This window comes from Mustela nivalis (assembly GCF_964662115.1).
Source record: "Mustela nivalis genome assembly, chromosome: 18".
Lineage (NCBI taxonomy): Eukaryota > Metazoa > Chordata > Mammalia > Carnivora > Mustelidae > Mustela > Mustela nivalis.
The window spans coordinates 40,775,236-40,803,032 of NC_139037.1; the positions used below are offsets into that span (position 1 = coordinate 40,775,236).

Consider the following 27,797-nt stretch of genomic DNA (forward strand, 5'->3'; position numbering starts at 1 on the left):
ATCTGGTAAAAACACGGAAACTCCCCCTTGGAAAAAAGGCTCAGAGTGTTGAGCAACTTGGAGGGGGGGAGGGAGGGTCTCTTGGTCCCCCAAGAATGCCTAGTCAGGAGATCTCAGTCTTGCCTGGTTACTGCCCCCATTCCCGACCTTCCCCCACCTCCCCGCTGCCCCTGCACCCATGCTAGTTCTGAGGGAAAGCAGGCTGGTTCCGGGGTGAGCAGACCACTAGGACTACTGCAGGAACCAGGAAGGATGAGGTGGTCTGTAGTACCCGGAGGCGATCCCCGCTCTCCCACCAGAAACTGTAAGTGCCCCTGAGCATAGTGCTGGGGACTAGCCAGAGTCCCCTGAGAGCTGGGTGGTCCCATTTTATTCACTTCAAGGACAGGCACGGGGGGGGGGGCAATCCCCCCCACCCCCACCCTGCCACACACACCCCTCAACCACCACCCTAGGACAGGTTTGGACCACTGCTCTCCAGGGAGTGGGTCCCCTGATGACAGTCATACATTTCATCTGTCCAGGGTCTCTGAGGTCCTAACCTGTAGGGATTTCTGGGGTGGGGGCCACGTGGATGTGAGACTGATCTGTGAGCCAGGTGGGCTCCATCCTATCCTAGTCAGGGGCCAGCCATCTCTGAGCCTCCACGTGGGCACAGACCTAGGAGGGCCTGGCTTTCAACCTAGGGGGCCAAGGGCTGTGGGAGGTGACAGCCCTGTCACCCTCCTCCCCGGGTTGGGGGAGGGAGCGGGCAGCTGCTGTATCTCAGCCTTTTCATTTGCTGTCTGTCAGATCACAGCTTTCCTGAGCAGGCTGAGATAGTCTAGCCAACTCTGGGATCTCATTTTGAGCTCATTTTACTTTCCTTACTGAGGTCCTCATTGCTAACCATTGCCGGCAAACGGCAGCGACAGGAACATCTGGAGACTGAGGTCTTGTTTTGTAGCACCTGGATGCAGGGCCCGGCACCCACACCATGAGCACCTGCAGAGGGGCCCCAGAGCAAACACGGGTTCGCGCCTGTTTTTTAAGATATGAACCGTAATAGCTTAAGCTTTAGTCCAATCTACTGATAAAGCCAGTTACATTTCTGGTTAGACTCACAACCAGTTTTGTTCCTCGGACCAAAGCAACAAAACAAGATGTGTTTCACAAGATGTTTCAATATGTTTTCAGTCCTAATTACACATCTTCAATTAAAAAAAAAAGCCTCACCATTTTACGTTATAGCACAGATCATTAAATGCCTATCACAGCCATGCCCAAGTCTTTCAATGCAAAAGATGGTTGACATTTAACCAGGAACTTTTAAAACACTTGAGAATAAATTATGACCCAAACTTACTCTTCTTAATGACACGTATAAAGTTCAGCTCTTTCATAAAAGGATTCAGGAATACGAAAACAAAGTTCCCAGCAATATTAAGGAAATAAAGGTCCTGCAAAATGGTCAGTTCTTGTTTCGATTAAGTTGTGCCTTTTTAATATAGTTGGTATAAAGTGAAACCCTTAAAAAAACACGTAGGAATTTAAAATAAAGTGGAACATCCTATTTTCAGGGTCACCAGCACCACAGTGAGATTATGTCTCTTAAACAATGACACTTAGTATCTCTGTAGTTCCATGAATACTTTTGAAGTGTCATATTAAAACCCATCTCATGGCCTTGAGGCAAAGAGAAGCAATTAGTCTTGGAGTTGTGAATAAATAAAAATCCATTTATACACCCGTCCTTGACATGTACCTTGCAAATCTTAGAAACTTCATCTAGTGGGAAAAGAAATGTTAAATCATGAATACCAATACTAATCACATCACCATGTGGCTTCCTAAAACAGTTTGGTTTATACCAATCTTTTAAGTATGAATTTATATGTATATATTCATCCATGTTGAACACAAAACAAAGCCATCCTCACTGGTACCTAGGGGAGGGTGGGGGAGGAGTGAGGGATACTAGGGGCCCCAACCGCCATGACAAGTAGGTTTCCAGTGAGTCTTCTCTTCAAACAGGAGCCTGATGCATTTTTCCTCCTGCTCCCCTCTCCCTCAAGCACTCAAAGGCCTCGAAATGGGTTAGGCTCGGTCCCCGAAGAACTTTGGGGTCGGTATCCACACCCTACTCCATTTGGGGTCCCAGCCCTGTTTTTAAGGGAGGAATCAGGAGGTCAAAGTATTTGGAAATTTGCTTCACTTCTAAATTGGGTGCATTCCTTCTGTGCTACCTGGGGTGAGTGTGGATGGGGGCTTTGCTTTTTCCTAGCCCCTCACAGCGCCCGGAGTGACTGGGGCAGTCGGTCACCTAGCAGAGCAGACCTCCTGGACCTGGACTGGCCTAGCCACAGTGTAGAGAGCGGAGAGCCGTGCTGTCAAGTCAGAGCTCGGAGCCAGAAGCCCGGAGGCGCCAGGGCGTTGGGGAGCCGAGTGGGCAGCCTGTGGGCCGCGCTGGAGCTGCTGCACAGATCCCTGACCTACTTCCAGGCCCCCTTTCTGTTCTAGGAGCAGCTAAAAATCCATAAATTAAGGAAATTAACTGATGGGGCCTGCGGCATCTTTGTAAGCTATTTAAATCTATAAATTTACAACATCTTCTGCATATATCAAGTAATTGAACTAACTGCAGGGATGTAACTTTAATGAGAAAATTTCCCCCTTCTCCTGTAGTTCGAGCTCTAAAATAAATAAATAAATAAAGTCTTCCCTTAGGAGGAAAGTTTCTGCTTATTCCCGCGTGGAGAAGTTACAGAAGCGCTGTCCAGGCGCTCTTTCCACGCGCGAGGTGCCCTAATGAAGGCAAGCAGGCCCTGACTTGGTCCTTCAGCCACCAGCGCCCCTCATCACCAAATCCTCCACCCCAACCCCCCTCCCAGCCCCGGGCCTGCCCGGAGCGCCCCCAACCCCGCGTGATCGAAGCCGCTAGAGGGCGTCTAGGTCCGGCTGGAGCTCGGGGTGGGGGCTCCCGCGCAGCTCCGGGCGGGAGCGCACCCGCCCTCCAGCCCGGGTCTGCCTCTGGCCGGGGCGTCCCCGGAGCCGGATGGGGGCGCAGTGCGGGCCAGGCGCACGGGAGACTCCGCGCTCCGTTTCCTAGGAGTCGGGAAATGGAGTTGGGGAGGGGGTGGAGCGGGCGGGGCGCAGGGGAAAGAGGAGAAAGAAGAAGCGGGGTGGAGGTGGGGGGGAGGTAGGAGAGGAGGAGGAAGGGGCAGCCGACCCGGGGACCTGGAAGGGACGCCCGGGGCCCTGGTCTCGGCGCGCCCGGGGGAGTCTGAGCCGCAGACGTCTCTACCGCGCCGCGCGCGGAAAGGAAATGGCGCGTCTGGCCGCGGGCGGGTGCCGGCCGGGTGCCCCCCGCGCGCCCCTCCCCCGCGGTGGCCGACCGCGTGTCCGCAGACGTCACGGGCGGCGCTGCTCCCCGGCAGAGGGGCAGTCGGGGCCGAGACCCGGGGAGGAGGCCGTGGAGGGGGAGGGGCGCCCTGGCCCCCGGCTCCGCTCCAGCCCCGGCCGACTCGCAGCCCAGTTTCTTCCCAAGTCCCGCCCCTACCCCCGGGCGCCGCGGCGGCGGCTGCTCTCCTCTTTGTAACCGAAGAGTCAAGAAATGTGAGAAACGTGCCCTGTGTTACTTATTTGGGAGCCGAAAATTTATGCCCAGCTGAAAGCGCCTGGGGAAATATTACATCAGATGAAATGACAATGATTAAAATCAGCTTCTCCCCCGCCCCCTCCCGAGCCCGGAGGAGGCCCGGGCGCCGCGTGGCCGGCCGGCGGGGGGCGGGGGGCTGGGCGGCGGAGGGCGCGGGGGCCCGGGCGCACCGCTCCCGGGAGGGTCCTGGCGGAGGCCCCGGCGGGAAGGCGCGGGCTCCGGGAGAGGCGGGTGGGGATCGCCCGGCGAAAGGAGGGGAAACAGCGCATTTTTGTCGCCGAGCGCGGCAGGCGCGGGCGCGCGGAGCTAATTGCGACTCTAATCCTCTGCCCCGCGGCGCAGCCGAGCCCCGAGCCAGGAGTCGCCGCGCGCTCCCGCTCGCGCTCGCCGCGCTGGGTAATTTGGAGCCGGATCGCTGCCCTTTGCGTCCGGGCTCGGCCGCGACGGGGCGCGGGCTACAGACTGGGGTGGGGGGCTGATTTTCTCGCCAGCAGTCAGGGAAGGCCGCTGGAGAGAGAGGAGGGAGGAGAGGAGGTGGGAGCGGCGGGAGGGCAGCCGGAGAGCGGCACGAAGAGGAGGTGGCGGCGGCGGCGGCGGCCGCGAGGAGGGGAGGAGGCGAGGGGAGGGCGGGGAGGGGAGGCCCCGGCGCGCCGCGCCGCGAGGGGCCGCGCGAAGCGGGGGCCGGGGCGGGAGGGGTGGGTGGGGGGAGGGTTGGGGGCGAGAGAGAAAGTAACTCCAGGACGAGACCGGAGCGACCCGCGCAGCGAGCATAGGCGGCGAGGCTGTGCCCGGCGCCCGAGACCGGCGGCTGCGGGGGGCGGGGGCTGCGCCCGAGCCGGATCCGCCGCTCCGGCTCCGAGGTAAGCCCCGCGCGGATGGCCGCCGCTCGGCGCCGCGCACCCCTGTCCCCAAAGTGGCGGCGATACGAGAAAGTCGCTCGCCTGGGGGTCGGACCTGGGTGGGGGCGGCTGCTTTGTCCCGGTGCCGGGCGGCGGGGGCTGGCGGCGCGGGGGCACCCAGCACAAAGGCCTGGCGCGGGAGGGGGGGATTGCCCACGTGGGCTGGCCCTGGCCCCGGGTGGACCCTCCCCACGCGGGCGGGCGCCGAGCTTCCGGCCGCGCGGGGCGGGAGGTGGGGGGGGTGGATGTTGCAGGTCCTGGCCCTCGGGCCTCAGTGCAGGGCCGAGCGCCCTGCGGGGCCAGCGAGTTTCCGGGGTCAGAAACGAGCTCATGCAGCTGGGGCTTCGGGGCGCACAGGGCCCGGCTTGGCGCCCAAATCAGAAAAAGTCTCTAACGGGACAGATGTGCGTCCTCTAACACCCACCCCGCGAGTGCGAGACGGGGCGGGAGGGGCAGGCGAGCCGGTGGTGGTCCCAGGTGCGCGGGGGTCGGAGGCCGAACGCGGGCCGCACGGAGACGCGGTGGCCGCCTTCGGCTCTGGCTGCCCGCGGGTACTCCCTGACCTGGACGCGCGCACGGGGCACACACTCGCAAACGCCCCTCTCCCGTAGCCGAAACGCCTTCCCGTCCTCCCGCGCCCCCCACCTCGAGTGCAGAAAGATAAGCTTCAAGTTTTCACTCCGTGTCTCAAATGTGCATGAAGGAATTTAACTGCACGAGTGAATAACAGCATTAGTTTCAATTAATTTTTTTTTAAATCCCGGCAACAATAAACTTTGAGAACAAAAGCGCTTTTACGTCCTTAATTAGGCGAGCTTCCCATCTGTGGTCTCTAAGTGTCTGCCTCTTGATTTAACTTTGTCCTCCGCCCCGCCCCCGCCGCACAGCCCCTCCCCGCCCTGCCGGGCACTTCGGGTTCCAAGGCCACCCCCGCCCCGCGGCGCCGGCGGCCTTGGCCCAGCCGGCTCTGGACGCCCCGAAGTTAACTCAGGCCGGCGGGCTCTGCGGCGGGGCTAGCGCGCACCAGGTGGCACGCCCGCCCCCCTCCGGACACCCCCACCCCCACCCCCGAAAATTCTGCAGGCCCCTGGCACTCTTGCCCGCGGCTGGCGCCCAGGGCTCAGAGCTGAAGGGAGCTCGCGAGGCGCCTTCTGTTTACCTTTTATGGTTAAAATAACAGCTTAGCAAAGAAGCGACTTCACGAAGAAGCGATTTAGTGAAATCGTCTCAAGCTGCCGCAGCTCAGCCAGTTTAATCACCCCCAGAGAGCTGAACAACTGCGAGCACAATGGGACACAAAATCATTTTGTGTGTAAATGAGCGTGGCATTCTGCTCGCTTCCCTCTGCTCGGGCGGGCGGGGCTCGGCGGCGGCGGCGGCGGGCGGGCGCGGGACCCGGGGCTCCCACCGCAGCTCCGAGAAGCGGGTCAATACCTAGCAGTTTGGCATCCCGCAGGCCCCGGAGCACACACCACACCGCGGAGGCCCCTGCAACAGGCGGTCTGGGCGAGCCTCTGGAGGGCCCCCGGCGCGCTGGGGCTGGGTCGTGGGGTCGTGGGTTAGCTGGTGGTGTTGAGGGACTGAACTTGTGTCTCTTACTGCACCCACTTTTGTGCTTCTGACCGCAGCAGTGGTGTCGGGGAAAGGTCGTTGTCCAGCACAGATGCGTTTGCCCGAGGCAGCACGAGAGGGTCTGGTCGAGGCGTAAAGCCTGGGGCTTCCAATGGTGAGTTTCTGGTTTGCCGTGAACATCAGGTTGTGCTTGTGATGGAGAAGAGGCTTGGGTGAGAACAGGACTGAAGAGCTTTTGTAAGGGGTAGTTGGTGTTAAATGTCACTTTGAGTCGTGTTCCTGGTAGTTGGGAAAACATTGCGCAGTCCGCTTTGATAGAATTTCCATCGGAATTCCTTCCAGCAGTTTATCCCCAGTGTGGCTTTCCTTCTGACTCCTCCCCCAGCAGAGCCTCCCAGGGCAGGATAACCCATCCTGAGGTCTGTTTTGGTCTCTCAGAACTTCCTTGAGATAAGCGACCTGCTTTTCTTTTTCGGAGCTGGCCAGAAGTCAGGAATGCCACAACAGCAGACCCTGAGTAGCCCCCAGTGAGAGTCTAAATTAGACCTCGCTGTCTATTACCAACCCCCACCCCCACCCCAGTTTCGTGTTGGGGAACCTGCCAGAACACCGAGGGCAGAACAAATCCTGGGAGAGGAACCTTACTTAAATTGACAGGATTGATAATGCTCATTGGACCTTGGTCCAGGTTTTAAAATTGGAAGTTGGATTTCAAGACACAAGTCAAGGTTAGGATTTCAAGACAGATAAGTCCAGGTTAGGCTTGTGGGGGCACCAGCGTGTGAGAGGTCAGTGGGTGGGTGTGGGTGTTCACTGTGCTCCCTCCCCCAGGAGACAGCCTCAAGTCCACGCAAAGGACTGCGTAGACCCGTACCCCTCCTACAGTGTCCGAGAGTGGCTTCCAGCGACTGAGCGACAGTCTTATTTCAGGTGGTCGTAGCACAGAGGAAGATCGCTAAGTGACTGGGGAGGAGCAGGAGACAGGGTCCATTTACTGAGCTGCTGTCTGTTTCCTTTTGGCCAGCTCTCTAATGCCTTGGGGGGGTGGTGTGTGATCCTGAGGGGGTCTGGAATACATTAGGCACAGACAAGACTGTTCTGTGGGTCTGGGGAGCAATGGCAGAGGTTCGGGCTAGGCAAACAAAGGCAAGTTTCCTCTCTCAGGCGCCCTAGGGAAGAGGTGGCTTCCCCCGTGACTTTCGCTCTCCCCCTGGCTTCTGCCAAGGGAGGCTGCCCTGGGTCCGGCCATTCACAAACTGCATCTTAACCACGGTGGAGACTGTATTCGGAGAGGTCCCGGGCTCCCCAGCTCCTGGAGGGTGGGGGATCCTCCCTGAGCTGTGGTCCACGGGGCTCTCTGCTGATGCAAGAGGAGACACGCTTGGTAATGTGGCTCTGAACCAAAATACCAGGAAAATCAGATTTGTTCTGAGACATTGTGGGGCAATAATGGTGAGCATATGCTTCAGCGCTGTCATTAACTGAATTAGCAGACGTGGAGCTGCCCAGAAAACACGTGTGTGAGTGTGTGTATGTGTGTGTGCACATGTGCATGTGCGTGTGTGTGTGTGTGTGTGTGTGTGTGCGTGTGTATGTAAGCTGCTCTGGCTTTGGAGCGTGGGGACAGGGTAGTGGCGGGTGAAATCTGGAGAGGGCTGTGTGGTGCGGGGCTCCCCGGGAGCACAGGCAGAAAGGATGAGTCGGAGCATCTCTGACTCTGGGAACCCGGGCAGCCACGACTACTGAGGAGTAAAAGCCCTGTGGTTTTGTCGGTGCTCCCCACAGATACTCTGGGCAGCGATGGAAGCCTAGATGCCTCACCGCAAGGAGCGGCCGAGCGGGTCCTCGCTTCACACCCACGGCAGCGCCGGCACTGCGGTGAGAGCCAGCAGGGTGGGCTGGGGCAGCGGCCGGTGGCCCCCTCCCTACCGTTTTCCCCAGCGTCTGCCTGCTCACCGGCCACCGGTCCACTCGGCCGCCACCTTCCAGAGATGGCTGTTGACTGGCTGTACGATTATGTATTTTTTGAAGCCAAAATGCTCTTAATTTGATGTGAAATTTACTACATGTATAAAAACCCAACGCCTTAGGTGCTGAGGAAGTCACTAATTTAGAGGTGTCTCGTTACTGAGACAAACTTGCAAAAACCCCTGAATCCCAATTCACAAATTGGTGATTCGTTTGTCAGGGGATATTTCACATCTAACACATAAGCCCGCGACCTTTAATTAGAATTTTGCAGTTTGTTTTATGCCCCTGGAGGCTGACACCTTGAAAAATTTTTTTTCTTGATTTCTTATTGCTAATAAGCATCTTTCCTTTTTTCCCTCTGGTACTTTGAAGAAAATGATGCAAATACACTTAATTACAGTGGTGGCCGTAATTTGTCAGCTGAATATGTGATCAGGCACAGGCAGAAGTGATCTGATTAGATCTGTGATCACATTGGCAGAAAAGGGAGTGCACGGCTCTGTGGTGGAGACACTCTTGTTCTCGCCTTGTCCCCATCTCCAGGAGGGAGGAAGCATGTCCCGGTTATCTCTTACCCGGTCGCCCGTGTCTCCCCTGGCCGCCCAGGGCATCCCACTGCCCGCCCAGCTCACCAAGTCCAACGCGCCTGTGCACATCGACGTGGGCGGCCACATGTACACCAGCAGCCTGGCCACGCTCACCAAGTACCCCGACTCCAGGTAAGCTCCAAGCGCGCCGTGGCTCCTGGCAGTATCGGCCGCCTGCTGCCAGTGGAGTCCATCCTCTCCACCGGCCAACAGGTGGGCTCCCCAGGACCCACCTGCTCTCCCAGACCCAGGGTGCTAGCGTTTGGAAGGCCTAGGCTGCCTCTCGAAAGATGCTTTATAACAGGGACTTGGGACCCTGTGTGTGTGGCATTGAAAGTGCCAGGTAGAGCTCCTGACCCACCAGCAGAAGCTCCTGTGAGACCCTGGGCCAGGGGCTCCCCTGGGCCAGGCAGAGGGGTGGGGAGCATCTAAGAGCTCCAGGATGTTCAGGCGCCTCCAGGGCTGTGGGCCAGCAGGAGCCTCATACCCCCATCAGCACACCAAGTATCTCTGACCTGGAGCCTCCCAACAGGGCCCCTTGTGCGCTCTGCCCAGCATCCTGGGGCTCCTGGCTCCTGGGCCTGCTGGTGGGAGGCGCTAGGCGCTGCAGGCTCCCCAGCTCCTGCCGCTGGGGCATGACCCTCCCAGGGGCAGCCCTGGTTTCCTGTCGGCATGGCAGCAGGGCTGACTGGAGCTGGGATGGGTCTCCGTGCATCTCCTGGGGGTGACGCAGTGTGCTGTTCACAGAGCCCACGCCGGCTTGCTCCTGGCACAGGGAGGCCGCCGCCATGGAGGGCAGAGCAGCAGGAGGGCTGAGGCTGTAGGGTATCGCCCTTGTTTTATACATTAAAAAAAAAAAAAAAGAGTTAATTAATCCCCCAGACATCGAGGGATCATTTCTGGGAAGGATTCTCATCGGTCTGCCTTGTCGCTAGTGCTGTGGCTCAGCGCAGAGACCTGGACACCTGGCCTCTGGAGCAGGCAGGGCTGGAACTCTCCATGGGGGCAGGAGGGCTCCCTCGAGGGGCCTGAGCTGGAGGTGGAGATAGCGTCCAGTTGGGAATCTGGGGAGTCCAGGGTACAGGTGGCGGTTGGGCTCATACCCTCGGCCCATCGGCGGCCAGGCCTGGGGCGCCTGTGAACTTGGGGCCTGGCAGGGGCAGCAGCCACGAGGCCACACTGGCAGTGCCGGCCGGCGCGCTCTCTTGCGGAGCTCTGTCTAGGATGGGAGATGGATTCTGCTTATTTAATTTCAATTTTGCCTTCTGCGGCATTCCGGAGTTGTTCGAGATAGATCATCCCTTAATCGGTTGACGACGTTTGTGAGTGAAATTCATAAAACCCTTGCCCACAACCTCTCTGAAGAGTGTTTCTTGAGATCAGGCACTTGCCTTTCTAGAGTAATCACAGCTCAGGCCTTCGGGGAAGGGCTACCTCGTTCTTGTCTTCAGGCTGCTGCCTGGGATCAGCAGGGGTAGGGGGCAGCCCTCCCCATACCCATACCCACAGCGGAGCTCCTCCTCGCCCAGCATCCTTCTCTGCAGAGGGGGCAGGCCCTCTCACTGAGGGGGGCTGAGGCCCCCTGTGATCCCATGATCTGGCGTGTGGGACCCTCAGCCTGCAGGACGTGCCCAGAGGGGGTGGCGATCTGCATTCTTTCCCCGGGGCTGGGGCTCAGAGATGAATCTGTCATTCTTGCCTGGATGGCTTCTGGCTCAGGGAAGAGCTGCTCCCTGGGCCTGAAGCTTTGGCCTAGAGGCCAAGGAGTAGCGTGACCCGTAGGACAGTCAGGGGACAGTGGGTCAGGCCAGGCCTGGGAAGCGGGTTGGACAGCTGTGCTGGCAAGAACCCCTTGTCCTTCTTTAAGTGAATCATTAAAATTAAAAAAGGTTTTTTCACCCAATCTGGAAACCAAGATCAGCCCCTCACCCAGTGGCACTGATGTGTGAGTCAGCAAGAGAGGGAGCAGTGAGAGAGCTAAGGTCACCCCAGGGAGCTTGTGGATGTCAGGCAAGTCCCACCCCTGCGGTGCCGTGAGACTGGGGGCCTGGTGCCCCACAGCCATGGGGTCTCTGAGCCCACAGGACGATGCCTGGGCTGCTCAGGGGGGCTCCCTGAGCAGGGATCCGGCGCGGCCACTGGCCGGCCCAGGCGTTGCCATTATCCTGCAGCCAGAAAAAGCAAAGCACGGCTGCCCAGGGCTGCTACCTTCACAGTCCCAAGCTGGGTCCATGCTGGCTCTGGGAAGCAGCCAATTAAGCCAGGAGCTCCAGAACTTCCACTTAAAACCTTCCACTGAAACATGCAGGGAATTGGAGCCAAAGCTTTAAAAAAAAAAAAGACTTCTGTCAGGTGGGGTCAGAACTGGCCAGATTATTCCATGAAAGACCTCTGATGTTGGCAGCCCCAAACCCTGCAGCCTCCTCACAGAGAGACCCAGAGAAGGAGCTGGTTCTTAAGACCCTGACAGTGGTTTGGGGGTGGGGTGGGGCCGGAGAAGGGGGCTTCTTTTGGGGCAATTGTCCTAACCTGCCATCAACCTATTCACATCCTTGGTAGCCTCAGATCCCGAGGGCCTGAAAGGCCTTTGTTCTTTGAAGAGACGCTGACAGTAAGATCTAGAACCAGTCTTAAAGTGAGGCAGACTGAGAACCTTCTAGTCTTGGACCAATAAGTTAATCTAGAACCAAGCCAGACCTGGAATGTGGGGTGGCCAGGGTCTCCCGAGAGATCTGCGGCTTAGGTAGGCCTAGAACAGCGCTTGCCACACAGAGGGTTCGAACTCAGTGAGGAAAAGTGGCGAAGGTTCCACAAGAAGGCTGAGGCTTTGCACTAACTGACTTGCTTATGGCTGTGGTTCATGCTTCTTCCTGATAGTGCCACATGTGGGCTCTCTCCTGTCTGACAATGACTGCCCATGGGACTGGGGCACTGGATGGTCCCTATTCTGACATCTCCATGCCCATGCTCTGCTGAGGCCAGGTCCTGGGGGTTTCAGCAGCTGGAACAGGCCTTGGAGGCCCACGACGCTTTCCAGCAGGGTCTGGGTGACCGCAGCTCTGGTTGCACAGGCCCCGGCTTCTCTATACCTCATCCAAGGCTCTGAGCTGCTCACGTCTATCCGTGAGGCAGCCTTGTCCTCTACACGCCCCGCACTGGGACTGGGGCTTGGCCATGTTCCCAGAGGGAGACTAGGTGAGTGCGTGGCCACTGCACACAGGGGCCAGCCCTCAAATGTGGACAGGCTTTGCGACAGCCCGGCTTTGGGAATTCTCACGCCTCAGCTTCTGCCCAGCCCATATGCCCTGGTGCAAAATAGGACCGGGTAGAGCCTTAGGAGCCCTTGGAGCTTGGAGCGCACAGAGAACCAGGCTATTGGTGGAGAGGCGGGCCTCCCCGGAGGGTCCTCACCAGGGCAGGCCGTGAGTCAGGAGGCTCTGGCACTGGCTGTGCATCCCGGGCCGCTATGCTCCCGGGCTGTGCACGCCATACTTTCGCTGCAGCGGGGTTTTGCCGGTGGGTGGCCATACCTGTTGAAGGGTGTTTGGAGGGGCTGCCCCTGAGGGGACTCTGCCAACCCCGCCCCCCAAGGAGGGGCTCCTAACTGTCCACAGCCAGCCCTGGGTCAGATGGGCCCAGCTGCCCTGGGCATTAAGGCCCCAGGGGCCTCTGTGGAGCAGACAGGGGCCAGCAGGGTCTCCCTCGAGCTTCCCGCAGGTCCAGGGTTTCCATCAGAACCCCTGCCCTCCAGAGGACAGGCTGCTGGCATGGGACGTGTCTCTTATGCCAGGGTTCGTGCCTGTTTCCGCACCTGTGCACACAGGTGCGTGGGTACACACTGAGCGCATGTGTGCGTATAGATCGTGGTGCGTGTGTACATGTTTACACTGCATCTTGTGGGCAGGCACTCTGGTGAGCGTGTGCTATGGCACGCATGCTGTCCCCCCCCCCCCATCCACGCCTGTTTCTCTTCCTCCCCTAGGGGCCCCCTGAGTGAGTGTGTGTGCATGGTTTGTCTGTGAGTCTGCCAGGTGTACAGACTGGTGTCTCAGGGTGGTGGGTGTTGGGCTGGTGTGGCCTCTGCCTGGGTGTGTCTGGGGCTGCCTGGGACTCGTGTGTTGCAAGGGAGGGGCCATGTGATCCCGGGCCCTGTGCCCAAGTGCGTTCCATCTGAGGCTCATTCACGTGAGCCGGGTGCAGTGGGTATGCGGGACCCAAGACTGCCTTGCCCAGCCTACGTGTGCTCACTGGGCGTGGGGCCGTGGGCCGGGGTGTCTGATGGCCAGTACGAGTTTTCTGGGTGGGTCTGCCTGGCAAGGGTCTGTGTGTGGGGGGCAAGGAGGCTGGTGTGTCTGGGTCTCACGCTAGTTTTCCAGGCCTGGAACGTGTTGTTGGGCAGGTGCGAGTGGCCAGGTTTGTCTATCTCTGGCTGGGGGCTTGTAGGGCTGGGCCAGGTACGGAACATGTGCTGGGGTCCTGTCCATCTGTGGCCCCAGTGGACGTCTGTCGTGCCTGGCATGGCCCCGGAGTTCCACATGGCGACCCCCTCACCCCTGCAGGTGGCCTGGCCTGGTGACCTGACCCCGGCCTCAGACACCCCACTCTCCCTCTCTCCTAGAATAAGTCGCCTCTTCAATGGCACCGAGCCCATCGTCCTGGACAGTCTGAAGCAACACTATTTCATCGACAGGGATGGGGAGATTTTCCGCTACGTCCTGAGCTTCCTGCGGACGTCCAAACTGCTGCTCCCGGATGACTTCAAGGTGAGTCTGCCACCGCCTGCTCCCTGCGCCGCCTCTACGGGGCCATTGCACAGGGGATGCTGGGACTTCATGAATGGGCCCATGGTCGTCATGGTAACGATAAAAAGTTAACAGATGAAGCCGAGGGCTACATCAGTTTTTCTAAACTAATTTTGTTTTCTCACATTTTTAGCTTATTTATCAGGGTGTAACAATGATTAAGCAGCAGCACTTACCCCGTTTTGTTTGTCGCCTTGAAGGACGGTCGTGGGCCCAAGTTGGAGCTTCCCACAACTGTTCCTTGTTGGCAGCGAGCAGGGGAAACCCTGCTCCAAACCAAAGACCTCTTAAACAACAGGTTACCCCCAGGTCCCGGGACGAGCCTGTCTAGGGCAGCGGACCTGGTTCCGAGAGGCCTGACTCCACACTGGGCCACTCCACGGTGTTGGGGATCCCAGAGGAAGGGAATTCAGGCTGACTCGAGCCAGCAGATGTCCTTCCTTCCTTCCTGCACCCAAAGGCCCAGTGGCCCTGGGGCTGTTTTGTCCTCCATCCAACTGATACTGGGTGCCAACCACCAAAATCAGGCCAGAGATCCCGGGAAATAGGGGCAGACCTGGGTCCTGTCCCCATAGCACTTACAACCTAGTGGGAAGACAGGTGTTAACAAAAATGCATGAATTCCCTTAGGGGGCAAATGTTCCATAGAAGTAGAGAGTGTAGTGTAGGAGAACCATGGAGAACCCGGCCCCAGGGGGTTTGGAGGGAAGGATGCTTCTCTGAGTGCAGGAGGTATGGGGCCAAACAAGTGTGAGGGCCTTGATGAGGGGGCAGGGTGGCAAGAAGCTTGGTACCTTCCAGAACCAGAGAGAAGGGGTCGGCCTGGGGCTCTGTATGAACCGGGGCAGGGAGAGGAGGCTGCCCTTTGAGACGGGACCTAGGTGACCAGCTCTGGCGTTTGGCATTTTACCCGGAATGCAATGGAAGGGTTGTGAGCAGGGAATGACCATCAGGTTTGCAAGTGAGAAGGACAGCCCTGGCTGCTGTGTGGGGAAGGCATGGGAGGGCGAGGCATGGGAGCAGGAGGCCGAGGGAGGTTTCCTGAAGGCCTTGGTCCAGGTGGGAGGCAGCAAAGATAGAACAAAGTGGCAGATTAGATTTCTGTTTGGGAATTGGCCACAGAAGGCCGTGGTGTGGATCGGTCGGGGGTAAGGGGACTCTCGAGGCTGCCTCCTGGCCTTTGGCTTGGGTCCCGAGGGGATGCGTGGAGGCCCCAGGGTGGGACAAGCTGGCGGGGCATCAGGCGGAGAGGTTCTGGGCTGTGAGGGAAAATGTGTGCAGGTATCATTTAAAAACTTCGGGAGTGGATGAGAGCAGACGACAGGGAGGGAGCCTTGAGGAACCCCAGCAGAGGGAAAGGACGGGTCCCTGGTAGACAAGACAGACCTGGGTCGGGGGCTAATACTTGACCTTCCCTCCAAGTAGCTGCAGAGGCTGGGGCCAGCAGGGGGAAAGGACTGAGGGTCTGTGGGGTGGCCCTGCTCTGGGGGTTGGGCCTCCTTCCCTCTCCCCCAGGGGTCCTCAGGCTCATCCACCAGCCTTGAGCTCAGCCCCAGTGAGTGGCCCAAGTCCTGGGTCCTAAAGCTGCTCAGGGCCAGGGCAGACATGGGTGTGCCTGTGTTTGAGGGGCAGGTGGTGTGAGCCTGCCAGACTGGGAGTGAGCTTCGTGGAGGGGGCCTTCCCGCTCCTAGACGCCTCCTCCTCGGCCTGCCTGTTAGGGTAGGATGGGCCCCGCCCTCGGCAGATTCCGTCTTCCCGCAGACTTCACCTCCTTCTCTGAGCTGGGTGTTTATGTCCACTTTATAGACAGGGAAACTGAGGCTCTGAAAAGGTCAGTAACTGAGATCAGAGGTCTCAGGTCTAGTAAATAGTGTGCCAGAAATCCGCCCTAGGCAGCTCTGCTTTGCCTCCCTGGGGGCTGTGACCACGCCCCCTTTCTCCTCTGCGCTCCCCGCCCCCAGCAGGTGAGGCTGCTGCTGCTGCGCTGTGCCAGGCCCAGCCTCTCCTCTCTGGGATTCTAAGAAGGCAGCAGGTCCCCAGGCATAGGCACGGCCTCAGGCTCCACTAGTCCAGCCCCCCTGGTCTTTGCAGAGGCGGCTCTCTGCTCCAGGGACTTGAGGCCAGATGGAGGAGTGTTACCCGGCAAAGGCCCACACCAGCTGCTGCCTTTTGGGTTAAGGCTAGACTCTTGAGGCTTGTCCGCGTTCACCTGAGCCTCATTCTCCCCATCCATACAATGGGCACAACCATCCCAGTGCGCACTGAGCCAAGGGGTAGCAGATCCACAGAAGTGCATATGGGGCAGGGCACGTGGGGGGGGCGGGGCTGGAGCCGGAAAGAGCAACCCCCACCTGCTGCCCTCCGACCTGCCTGCACCCACAGGACTTCAGCCTGCTGTACGAGGAGGCCCGGTATTACCAGCTGCAGCCCATGGTGCGGGAGCTGGAGCGCTGGCAGCAGGAGCAGGAGCAGCGGCGCCGCAGCCGCGCCTGTGACTGCCTGGTGGTGCGGGTCACGCCGGACTTGGGGGAGCGCATCGCGCTCAGCGGTGAGAAGGCCCTCATCGAGGAGGTCTTCCCTGAGACGGGGGACGTCATGTGCAACTCTGTCAACGCCGGCTGGAACCAGGACCCTACGCACGTCATCCGCTTCCCGCTCAACGGCTACTGCCGGCTCAACTCTGTGCAGGTGAGGGCTCCGCCCGCCTCGCCCCTCCTTCACCCCCCTTGGCCCTCTGGCAGGCGGGCGATGGGGATAGGTGGAGGGAGGCGCCGTCCCTGAAACGGTGAAGCCCTCCGTGCCATCTTACAGAAAAGGCAACAATGTGTCGATGCATAATTTATGTCCCGCTCATAATTAAATGATGGCGCCTGGGGGATGGACTTAAAAAAAATGATCTGGGCTTTTTTTTTTTTTTTTCCAAAAGGATGTTTTATAAAAATGGCCCAGAGTATTTTCAACAAAGTGTGCTTCATTGGACACCCAGAGTCTGCCTTTCGATTCAAATTAAACCCGGGCCATGGGTGGGGGGCAGGTCAGAGGCTGTGCAAAATGGCCTGGAAATGCTGACCCACAGCCGCCCCCCACCCCGCAACCAGCCGAAGGCCAGCAGAGCTGGCTTTCCTCAGATGGGTCTTGGGTTTGGGGAACCCCAGATCGATGGGGCCTATTCCACACCGGCTCTTCCAGACCCAAGAGCATGCTCCTAATTTAGGCTTAGGGCAGAGTGGACACTGGTGGGGGAAAGTCTGCCCCCCTTTCCCCACACACATTCCACAGGCTGTCAGTCAGAACTTGCTACTCGTGGGACACAGGTGACCCACACCCCCAACCCCCACCCCTCACAGAGGCACAAACCCACGTGGACACGGAGGCCTATAGAGACTCAGACGCCAAGACTGCTCCTCCCCCTCTCCACTCTGAGTTCCCTTGAGCTGATGAGCCCTCGGGCCCCAAACCATCTGGGACTCACAGCTCAGGGAAGCAGGTGGCTGCCCAGAGGCCAGGGGCAGGGTCTCTGTTATTGAGTCAGGCCTCAGTGAGGTGGGGGAGGGGGGGAGGAACCACATGTACGTAGAGAGAGGGTTAGGTTCTGGACAAGAGAAAAGGGGCTCCAAGTCTCTTTCTGCCTCCGGATGGAGGCTGTGGACCCCCTAAGAGGGGCAGGTTGGGGTAGCCTTTCCCAGGTTTGGTCATGCAGGGGGACCCTGGGTCTGGCTGCTCCCGTCCCTCCTGTGCTTGCTCAGCGAGTGGTTCTAGAAGCAGGGTGGTCTCTGACCCGAGATCGCAACAGGAGGGCTAGCTTGCCCTGGCTAATGCCCACCAGGCCTGCTCTCTTACCGCGGGGCCCAGCTGACCCTTCTTTCTTCCCGGGCAGGTGCTGGAGAGGCTGTTCCAGAGGGGTTTCAGTGTGGCTGCGTCCTGCGGGGGTGGTGTGGACTCCTCCCAGTTCAGCGAGTACGTGCTCTGCCGGGAGGAGCGGCGGCCGCAGCCCACCCCCACCGCAGTCCGGATAAAGCAGGAGCCCCTGGACTAGGCCCTGCCTCGGTGCCCGCCTGAGGCCGTCTGGCCCTGGGGACACCCCCAGGGACCTGGAAACAATGCTGGGGAGCGCCGCCTCTGCCTGCTCAGCTGCGGGCCATGAGACTGGGGGCGGGGCTGGAGGGTCCAGAACCAGCCCAGGGAGCCCCAGATATCATGGCTACAGAATGTGGGCTGCCGGAGGCCCGCCCACTGAAGGACGGTTGATGGGACCCAGAGATGCTGCCATGGGAACAGTACTCCGGGTGCTCGGGTTCCCCAGCCCCTTGCGGCTTTCCCCGAGATGGGGTGAGCAGAGGCTTCCGGGCCCACGCCAGAGGAGCCGCTCATCCTTCTCCACGCTTGGCAACTCCTTTGGGTCTCCTTGCGTCACAGATGGCTTATTTTTCTACAGTATTTAAGATGGAAGGAACTAACTGCACAAGCCAGAGAGGCCGACAAGGACCAACGCTTCTTCATCTGGTGCTCAGTTCGTAGCTAGACGGCAGCGCCCCGGACCCCCGGCAGAGGAGCTCCTGGGTGCTGGGGCCAGGGTGCCTGCAGAGTGGGGCTTGGAGACTTCTGGTCCCTGCTCCAAAGACAGACGCAGGAACGGCAATGCCTTCGGAACTGAGGCAGGGTCTCCAGGGGGCAGGGCTGCTGGGAGGAGGGCTGTGTGGGGGTTGGAGGGGGTGGAAGGTTCCAGAACCATCTGAGGCCCTCCCCCTTTGCTGCCACCCAGGGTGCAGGCCACACTTGGTGAGTCACCTGACCTACTAATGCCCCGAGGGCTTCTAGTCCTGTCTGTCCTCCCACCTGGGCTTCTGCAGAAGTCTCTCTCCATCCAGACCAGCCACAGGGCCACACCGCATCCTTACCTCAGGAATGGGCCCCATGGTGAAGGGGCCCGTGTGTCAGCAGCATCCTCTGGGTCCCCAGCTCAGGAAGAGCCGTCCCCAGCTCCGATTTTCCCACACTAATATGCACACTGAATTGGAAGCAAGCTGTTACCCTAGCCTGCCGATGAGACTGGGACACAAGGCATACCTGGGGCTCTGGGTTCCAGATTGCAACAAGGACCAGCCCCTAGGGGTCCTCCCAGACAACAGGTGCAAAGATGGATACCCCCCATCCCCTAACCTGGTCCCCCTTCCCCATGTGCTGGCTCCACCCGGGGTGGGGAAGTCTTGGAGGGGCCCCCAGCCGGCCTCCTGCCGTGTACGATGCCTGTAGACTTGTATATGACTCCTTTAATATTGTAAAGATGCCGATGTACAATTGTGTGTGTGTGTGTGTGTGTAAACACATTACGTTCCCAGTTCATGCCATAAATGATGCTCTAAAGTGAATGACTCACACTCAAGCGTTGTCTCCCCCCCCCCCCCGACCCTGCACCAATGGGAAGAACCTGCGGACCCCCCCACTCCAGTGCAGCCCTAGCTGGGTGGGGGGAGGGGCAGGGTCCTGAGCCACCGTTATTTATTGCATTTGGGTGTTTCCTCCCTGCTGTGCCTGTCCCCTCTGGGCAGCACAGATTCAGAATTCTGATTCATAGCCCCGAACCAGATGCAATGGGGTGGGGGGTGGGGGGCAAGGCAGACAGAAAATGTCCGGGGGGGCTTTTGAACCCAGTCTTAAATGTTTGAGATTTTTCCCTCCCTGGCTCTGCGTTGAGGTCGGTGTCCTCAGCGCCCCGCAAAGCAGTAGAAGGTGGTCACCCATGGATCAGGCCGGCCCAGAGGCCCTTGCAGCCCCCAGCATGAGAACCGCAGGCCGCTGGGGCGGGAACTAGGCCTCAGCATGCGTCTTTCCAGGGGTAGGCCTCCCGTTTTAATGAGTCTTTGTGCGTTTTTCCTCAAAGCCTTTATGCTTTAACCCACGAGGACCCTTTCCACATGCCTGGTGAGGGGCACCAGCTTCCACCCGCCCGAAGGAGCAGGGGACACAGGACATGGGAGCACAGGACAGCCTCATCCCAGTGGAGGCCACAAAGCAGATGCCCTCCACTGTACGATCTCATTTGCTGGACAGACTTGCTAGCCTTTTCTGCTTAGCAACGCGTCTACCATCCACACATCCGCATTTTGGCATCTGAGGCTCACGTCTGAGAGCAGGAGAAAGTGTTGCGTTTACTAGAAAGGAAGTCTTGTGAGTACAGCTCAGTGCTGCTGCGTGCGTTTTTAGATTTTTCTGGTCGGACACCGAGGATGGTTACTGGTGGCTGGAGACTCCCTCACATTTTCATGCCAACTCTCTTTTTGAATAGACCACTGTGCTGGAAAAACAACAAAGGAAAGAGTTAATTACCTTCACTGACTGTCACCCCTATGTCTTTACTAATTAAGTAAAATCAGGAAGTCCATTTCACATAAATTGGGAGATGTCTCTGTAGAGATACCCTATGCTCCCACAGTAATGCTCAAATTCTTATAGAGGCCCCAGAAACAGCACAAATCAGTGATTCCTTTAACATGTTTTTCTGCTTCTGGAATGACTCCATTGCACGTAAGCTTTTGATCCAATCCCAGCCGCATAAATGTTTCTTTGGTTCTTCATGAGCCTCAATACTGATTATTTATGATAAGCAAAACTGGAGAGGGAGCTCTGCCAACCTTGCCCAACCTCTCCCAGGTCAGGGGAGAACTGGACAAGCCACAGCACATGGCTTCTGGGGCTCACACAGCACATGGGGCTCGAAGCCAGGTTCCAACACTAAGCATCTTTGAAAAAAGTTGTTTTGTTTTTTTTTTTTTAAGCTACCAGTTGACTGTGTTCTTTAGAATAAATAAAGGCTATTTTATAAATTACGCACGCAGCTCTAATGTTTTGTTTCTAATCCACACATGGAGGCAGCCACAAGAAGGTACTCTGGTCTAGATAATTCTGGAATCACTGCTCCTCACACCTGGGACTTGGGTTGGCCAGTGAATCGGATTCTGAGCTGCCCAAGTCCCAAATCCTAGACCTGATCCGAGGAGCTCCCGCACGACCTGGCATGCACCATGCTGGTAGTCCTGAGAACAGGGGCAGTTCCCCGGACCCCAACCCCCCAGCCCTGATCCCTGTGTTCAGGGTGCAGTGGTCCTTTTGCACTATCTTGATTGTGTGTGTGTGTGTGTGTGTGTGTGTACCAAACCAGTGCATTTGGGAAATGGGCAGAGAAGCACAGATATGAGTAGTGAGGGACAGGCTCTCCATTGAGCCCCTGACCAGAGGAAGACTAACTGGGCTGAGCCCAGGAGAGCCTAATGACCATAGGGTTGGGGAACTTCCCTTTTCTCCATTCAGGAGGCAGATCTGTGTTTGCTGGAAGGATGGACTATCCACTAGGATGGCCCCAGTCCACTGGGCCTGTCCTCCCTCTTGACTCTCCAGAGACAGGAAAATAGCTAGAGTGACCCTGGAGGACACTAAGACACACGAGATTGGAGCTTCTCCTAAGTAAGTGACAAGGCGGGGGCGGGGGGGAGGCGGACATACAAAAATGGGAGAAGCCAGAGGATCTGCGGCTCAACCCAATGCGCAAGCTGGACAGTGAGAGGGACAACTGTTGGCCAGACAGGGCAGCTGCTGGCCTCGAGCCTGACACCTTAGCCAACGTGGGCTGTTGTAGAAATTAATGTTTCAACAGTGTGATGGCCATCACTTCCACTGGCTTTAAGGCGGGTGGGCCACAAACTCAAGACAGCTACATAATGCTGGTCTTGGCTCAGATGTGATGAGGACATGGCGCACCCATGTCCTCATTGCTTACCCATCCCCATCTAAAGGAGGTAGCTCCATGTGGAGAGAAGGTCTGCCCTGCCTGGAGACTGGGACCCATGACGTAGGCCTTTCTGGACCAAGAGAAACGAAAAGGTATTAGCGGCAGCAAGGGGCCAGGAGCAAGACTGGTGCCCACAAGGTTGTAAAATGATCCCAGGGAAAACCCAACCCCAGTGAGGTTGGTCAGAAAAGGAAGGTTAACACGGGACTCTCTCTGGACCTCATAGCCCCTGCTTCAGTCCCTGCCCTCAAGGCCCTGTAAGTCCAAGGGCATTTCTGGAGAGCTGTCAGTGCAAGGGAGACTCCAGCCCCTGGGCAGCCTCTCCAACCCCACCCCCACCCACCCCCACTGACGGTACTGGGAACACTGAATGATAGCTCTCATCCCCCAAGCCCCAGAGCCAGACAACCCAAGTACTACCGGAGCCTCGGTGTTTCTTCAAACCAAATGGCTGCGGCAGAGTGGGGAGCACAGCTGGGGATGGGCAGGGAGGCGTGGCTGCCTGTCAGGAGCTGTTTATTCACAAGGGACAGAGGCCACCTGTGTTTCTAGTCTGACCGTCCTACCCACAGCAGAAGGATGTCTTGGACAGTATTTGTGCTATTTTAGGGTCACATAACTTCAACTTGAAGAGTAGGCTGATGAGGTTGCTGGGGCTTCGCACATCAGCTAGCAAAAGGGTCCCTGTTAACTGCATAGATCCTTACCTTCCCAGTCACCTGAGGGGCGCCATTGGCGGAGGGCCAGCATGCGCCGGCCACCGGGGGTGCTTGGGGACAAGACAACCCATGAGACTGAGGGAGGACATTTGTTTTCCCACAAGGATTGTTTGCCTGAGGCTCCGTGAAGTTATCTGGAAAAGAAATTTCCATATTATAGTTTTCCAGGTTATCACGGCATCAAACACAGATGACCCCCAAATTCCTTGATTTGCACATAGAGCGAACAACTCCTATGCCAGCCCCTCTGCGGCCAGCAAGCCTTCTCTGAAATTCTAATGAGAGACCCAGAAACAGAGGCAGGCACACTCCCAGAGAAAACACAAAGGAGAGAGGGCTGGAGGTCAGCCGCACTTGGATTTTTGTCTTTTATTTCCACTACATGGAACAGCCGGTCCTGACAGCCGTCTCTGGGCCTGGTGGTCACACTGGACAATGCTCTTCCTCGCCCCGGAGCCATGGCTCGGGGACGATAACAGCTGGGTCATTTCGGGGCCTGACTCCCAGGACCTCCTCACACAGACATCACAGACCCAGACGGTCTTAAAGGGCAGGGGCGGGGCCAGGGAGGGGCCGGGAAGCCCAAGCCAAGCGCCTGGGAGGATGCCGCCCTGCTCCTCGTCCCCCACCACTCCCCCCCTACCCCCGGGGAACAGAGGTCCCCCGCGTCCCTGGCTGGACAGCCGGAGGTGCGCCACCTGCCAACTGCTCGAGCCGCTCCCGGCCAAGCTTGCTGCTCGCAGCCTGTGTCTACAATGTCACCAGAGCTTCCTCCTCTGTGTTCTGGACCAGATCCAGGGCTCCCGCGGAAGCTGCGGTTCAGGCGAGGAGTCGCCCGACAAGGCGGGGCGGGGCGGCTGCTCCCACTCCGGACGCGGGCCACGCCCTCTTGGACGCGAACACACCCCCATTTCCCGGGGCCCACGGAGACACGCCTCGCCCTGCAGCCAAACAGCAGGAAGGCAGATTTGTACGAGTATATACAAGGTCCTGGAATTCTCGCCCGGTTGCCACACAGTCAACGGAGCATAATTGGGGGAGGTTGTGCAACTGCCCGAGAAGCCGGGGCGCTCCAGGTTCTCATCACAGGTGTCCATGAGTCTTGGGACAGGGCCAGATGCCCACGTAGCCACCTTTGGGGGGCACTGATGGCCTTGCTTCGGCAGGTTCTGCTTGAAGTTGGGAAGCCTAGGTCTCTAGGAGCGAGGCCAATGGGAGCGTGAGTTGGAGACCTGGGACCATGACTGCAGCAGCCCCCCCCCCCCCGAAGCTGCAGCAGCAGTGGTAGCAGCAGCCCCGTCTGGCAGGCCAACCAGCACAGCGTTGCCCGTGAGGCCCCCAGGTAGGACCCACACCTGCCCCCTGGTAGGGGAGGGTGGACCCCAGGGGAGGCTCCACCCAACTCAGGCTGAGACTGACAACCCCTTCCCCACCCAATGGGGCCTGTGCCCAGCAGCTGGCCTGCATTCTCTGTCTCTCTCGAAACCCCATGGGTGGGTCCTTGCCCCGGGGCTCAGTGAGTCACTTCCCCAAGCCCCCGAGGCCTTCATTGAAGGTGCCTCCCTCTGCAGCAAAGCCTTCTTTGTTCTCTGGCTGGCTTCACTTCACAACCCTCTCCTCCCCTCTCTCTTGCAGACTCAGGTCCTGCCTGCTCTAGGCCCACGGGCTGTAAGCAGCACAGGGATAGGCCAATGGATGCCACCTGGAAAGTGGGGTGGCTGTACAGAGATTAGGAGCTTGCTTTCTCGCTTCCTGTGTCCCTGCCCCCTCCAAGCTCCGGGTCTCTCTCTCACTGCCCCAGAGGCTGGAGCAGCCCCTACCTCCCTGCCTAGGTGGTGCAGCCTGGATGTGTGCCAAGAGGGAGGGCGGGTGGGAGGTGCTCACTCTGGTTGGCACCAAGGGGAGCTGCTGAACTGGCCTCTGACACTTCCCTTGTGTCAGAGAGAGGCTTCCTTGGCTCAGACCATTGCAGTATCATCGCTCCCTCTTTTGGTTCTCCCTTTCCTTGGCCTACCCTGGGTCCCTTGCCCTGGTGGAGGAGTCCAGGAAGGGAATTCAGCAAAATGCCTTAGGACACGGCTTCTAGTCAGCCTCCTCTCCCTTCTCCACCTTCCAGCCCCAGCCAGGCAGACCACATCGTGGGCTCACTGGTTGGTTTTAGCCTGGCGAGACCCATTTCAGACTTTTGATCTCTGGACTGTATGAGGATACGTGTGTGCTGTTTGAAGCCACTATGCTCGTGGCTTCAACTCGGCCCGGGTTGGTGTCCAGCTCCTGGGAGAGCTGAGCCACCCTGCACTGAAGGCGGCTGTCCACGGCACATCTTGTCTGTGTGGGAGCACCAGCCTTGCAGCCGACTGGAGCTCTGGTTTGGGAGAAGTAGAAGACCAATTCTGGGGAACAAAAAACCAAAAAGCTGTATGCACCAAGATTCTCAAATTTTGTTTACAATAGTAAAAGAAAAAAAAAAAAAGAGCATTGGAGAGAAACCCCAGTGTCAGAGGAACAATGAAGTCCCTTATGGAACATCATTTGATGAAACAGATTTATCCTTCCACAAATACATATTGTCTATAGTCTGCCAGACACTTGTAGGACCTCTGATCAAGAAGAGGGGTTACAGGAGACCACACTCCTTGCCACCCACAGCAAATTTACCAAATCTGTAAACCACACCCATGAGGAAGGAGCAATCGATAGTGTTATTTGCACAGAAAAAGAAAGGGGTGGGTTCCCTCACCTTCAAGGACCAGAAAAGGAGCCCCAGTCTGTGCTCTTGCCAGTAAAAACAATGGCTAGTGCGTTCGCTTCGTATTGCCACTGTGATATCAAAGCCACTATCAAAGCCACGAGCATAGTGGCTTCAAACAACACACACGTATCCTCATACAGTCCTAGAGATCAAAAGTCTGAAATGGGCCAGGCTAAAACCAAGGTGTCAGCAGAGCTGCATTCCTTTCTGGCGACTCTAGGAGAGAATGTGTCTCCTTGCCTTTTCCACCCTCTAGAGGCTGCCACATTCTTTGACTCACGGCCCCTTCCTCCATCTTCAAAGTCAGATCAAATCTTTTTGATCCTGACTCTTCTGGACTCATGATTACATTGGGCCCACCCAGATAATCTGGGATAATCTCCCTATTTTAAGGTCAGCCTATTAACCTGAATTCCATTTGCAACTGTAATTCCCTCTTGCCATGGAAACTGACATACCCACAGATTCCCAGGTTCAGGATGCAGACATATCTGGGGCCTTAGCCTGTCCACCACAGCTAGGTAGCAACTTTAGCCAGTCGAAACCTATTTATTGAACACAAGTATGTGCCAGGTTCTGCTGGAGAGACAGCAGTGAATGAGGAAGACAAAAATCCCTGACCTTCTGGAGTTTATACTCCAGGGGAGGGAGATAGACAATAAGCAAAATAAATAAGCCAATGTTTCATAAGTTAGATGGTGCTAACTGCTAAGAGGAAAGAAAAAGCGGGGAAGGGGATAGGCAGGGTCTGTATATTGCTATTTTGATCAGTGTGCTGGACATCTATAATTTGCTCTTTCCTTGCCCTACACCTAGCAGCTGGTATCTGTAAACAACATGAACCACCCGCTTCCTGTTGGGCATGGCTGGTGGGAAACTCCTTCAGGAGCCCAAAAGGATGCAAGTGAGGTCAGGTCCCTCAGCCCTCCTCCAAAAGCCTCAGTCCCTATTAGGAAGTTTTTCCCACAGAACCCACCCAGTTCCAAGAATACCTTCCTTTCCTTGTTCCTTCTGACCTAGCAATGCTAACTATGGCTGCCTTTGCTAGCCCCTGGCAGGAGGGGTTCACTAACGCTTCTAGTTCCCCTATACCCTGTCAAAACCTTTGTAAATAGTACTTTACTAAACTCTCCTCAGATCGTGCTAACTGGAGGCTGCCATCTGTTTTCCTAGGAGCTGGTAACATTTAGATAAAGCCCCAAAGGAGATGAGGTGGAAGACAGGCAGATACCTGATGGGAGAGCATTTGGGGCAAGGTAGCTGTAAGTGCAAAGGCCCTGTGGTAAAAGCATGCGTGATGTGTTTGGGAAAAAGCAAGGAGGCGTGTATGGTTGGAGTGGGTGAGAGAACACAGAATGGCAGGTGAGGTCACTGGGATACCTGGGATAGGACAGAAGTCAGATCATGTTGGGTCTTTGAAGAAGGTGCTGGGAGTGCTTTACCTATATCCCCTAGCGTTCCCCATGGATGCACATGGACCCTATGGCTTCCTACTGCCCCTGCAGCTCTCTGACTGAGGGCCTTTGCTAGCTACAGGTCTACAGTAGACCCTAGTGCAGGGAGAAGGCCAGGGAGTTAATGATCCTGGGAGTGGTCCCCAACCTATGTGGTTTGGTGAATAAACAACCAGGTGCCTTGCCTCTTGGGTTTGACAGTGGTGAGGCATGCTTTAGACAGACTCTCAGAAATTGCCAGGACGTTGAGCTCCTGTCCCCACAGCAGTAATTCGCTTATTAACACACCCTCTATTGGCTTCCTTCCTTTTCCTTGTCTCGCTTCTCTGTTTATCTCCCCATGCTCGCAGAAATCACCTCTCAAGTGAACTACTTAGACTCAAGCCCTTGCCTCAGCATCGGCTTCTAGAACATTCCAATGTGAGATATGCTGTGAGCCATCATCTGGACTTGGGCCTCTAAAGAATGAGGTGAGCAGCCCCTGCAGATTAGGGGGCAGAGGGTGACATGGGGGCAAGAGAGAAGCAGGGAGACCAGCTAGATGCTTCTGCGATCGTTCAGAGGAGTGATGAGGGTGGCTTGGAGCAGGGAAGAAGCCATGCAGGTGGTCAGGAGTGGATACATTCTAGATATTCTTGGAAGAGCCAATGGCATTGGCTGCCTGGTGACCTGTGGGATACGAGGAACAGTAAGATGTCTAGGGTGATCTCAAGGTTTTTGTCCTGAGCACAGGAAGGATGGAGTTGTCTTTTATTGGGGATGAGGAAGATTGTTTGGTAGAGAGCAAAACAAGGAAGGCGGGGAGCTCGGTTTTGGATATGCTGAGCTGAGATGCCTGTCAGACATGTGAGCCCAAGCAGGCTGCTGGGCAGGGACACACGTGGGGAGCAGAGGAAGGAGCCCAGGTTGTAGGTTGAAGTTCAGAATCATCTAGATATACAACCAGATGAGGTCTCCAAGGGAAGGCGTGTGGAAAGGAAAGGGCTGAGATTCCAGGACTGAGTCCCAGGCCCTGAACATCCAGAAGTCAGAAGAGAGAAGAGGGGACCAGCAGAGGAGTCCAGAAAGAGCAGCCAGCCGTGGGGGAGATGGGCCAGGAGGCTGAGTGTGGAAGAAGGGGTCAGCCTGCCAGATGCTGCTGATGAGGCAGGCGAGGGGAGGCCTGGGGCAGTTGGACCCAGCAGCATTGGAGCTCACAATGACTTTAATCCCTGCTCTAGCAGGTGGAACCAGGAGGCAAGAACCTAAAGGGAGATTATGCAAGAGAGAACAGGAGAAAAAGGAGAAAAGTCAAAACAAACATGGATGACACTCGAGGGAAAAGTCATCAAGTATTTTAAATTAATTTTGTTTCATTTTGAAATCAGCCCCAATCTGCAAATACCATCCCAATAATGCATCCCAAATAATCATTCCAAATAATGCAAACTATTTTTCTGATGAAGCATTTCATAGTAGCCTTGCTGGCACGATGCTCTGTCTCCCCCAAATACTTCATCCTGTGTTTTCCACAAACAAGGACCTTCTTCTAGGTGGCCACCTACAGTCACCAACACCAGGAAAGTACATCAATATTCCTCTGACACCCAAGTTTTACCCATTGTTCCGGTAGCACCCT

The 27,797-nt window shown here is 57.2% G+C and overlaps 1 protein-coding gene and 2 long non-coding RNA genes across 3 annotated transcripts; 2 read left to right on the top strand and 1 right to left on the bottom strand.

Moving 5' to 3' along the window:
* The first annotated feature begins 4,294 nt into the window (after positions 1-4,294).
* KCTD15 (potassium channel tetramerization domain containing 15) lies at positions 4,295-18,837 on the top strand. Its single transcript, XM_082708649.1, has 7 exons — positions 4,295-4,497; positions 6,165-6,262; positions 7,894-7,986; positions 8,623-8,798; positions 13,285-13,429; positions 15,851-16,156; positions 17,346-18,837. Exons 3-7 carry the CDS (start codon positions 7,921-7,923, stop codon positions 17,502-17,504), a joined length of 852 nt encoding a protein of 283 aa, XP_082564775.1. The 5' UTR covers positions 4,295-4,497; positions 6,165-6,262; positions 7,894-7,920; the 3' UTR covers positions 17,505-18,837.
* Positions 18,838-19,593: 756 nt separating this feature from the next.
* On the bottom strand, positions 19,594-24,361 carry LOC309852320. Its single transcript, XR_014305169.1, has 3 exons — positions 22,672-24,361; positions 21,962-22,107; positions 19,594-19,763 (listed from the first exon to the last, which is right to left on the bottom strand). It is a non-coding gene; the product is annotated as an uncharacterized lncRNA (long non-coding RNA).
* On the top strand, positions 23,233-27,510 carry LOC309852328. Its single transcript, XR_014305177.1, has 3 exons — positions 23,233-23,315; positions 26,530-26,649; positions 27,400-27,510. It is a non-coding gene; the product is annotated as an uncharacterized lncRNA (long non-coding RNA).
* The last annotated feature ends 287 nt before the right edge of the window (positions 27,511-27,797 follow it).

Bases quoted from the DNA above. Each gene is read 5' to 3' on its own strand.
- KCTD15 (XM_082708649.1), top strand. From the start codon at position 7,921: ATGCCTCACCGCAAGGAGCGGCCGAGCGGGTCCTCGCTTCACACCCAC. The intron at 8,799-13,284 runs GTAAGCTCCAAG...CCTCTCTCCTAG, and splicing joins ACCAAGTACCCCGACTCCAG to AATAAGTCGCCTCTTCAATG. The intron at 16,157-17,345 runs GTGAGGGCTCCG...CTTCCCGGGCAG, and splicing joins GCCGGCTCAACTCTGTGCAG to GTGCTGGAGAGGCTGTTCCA.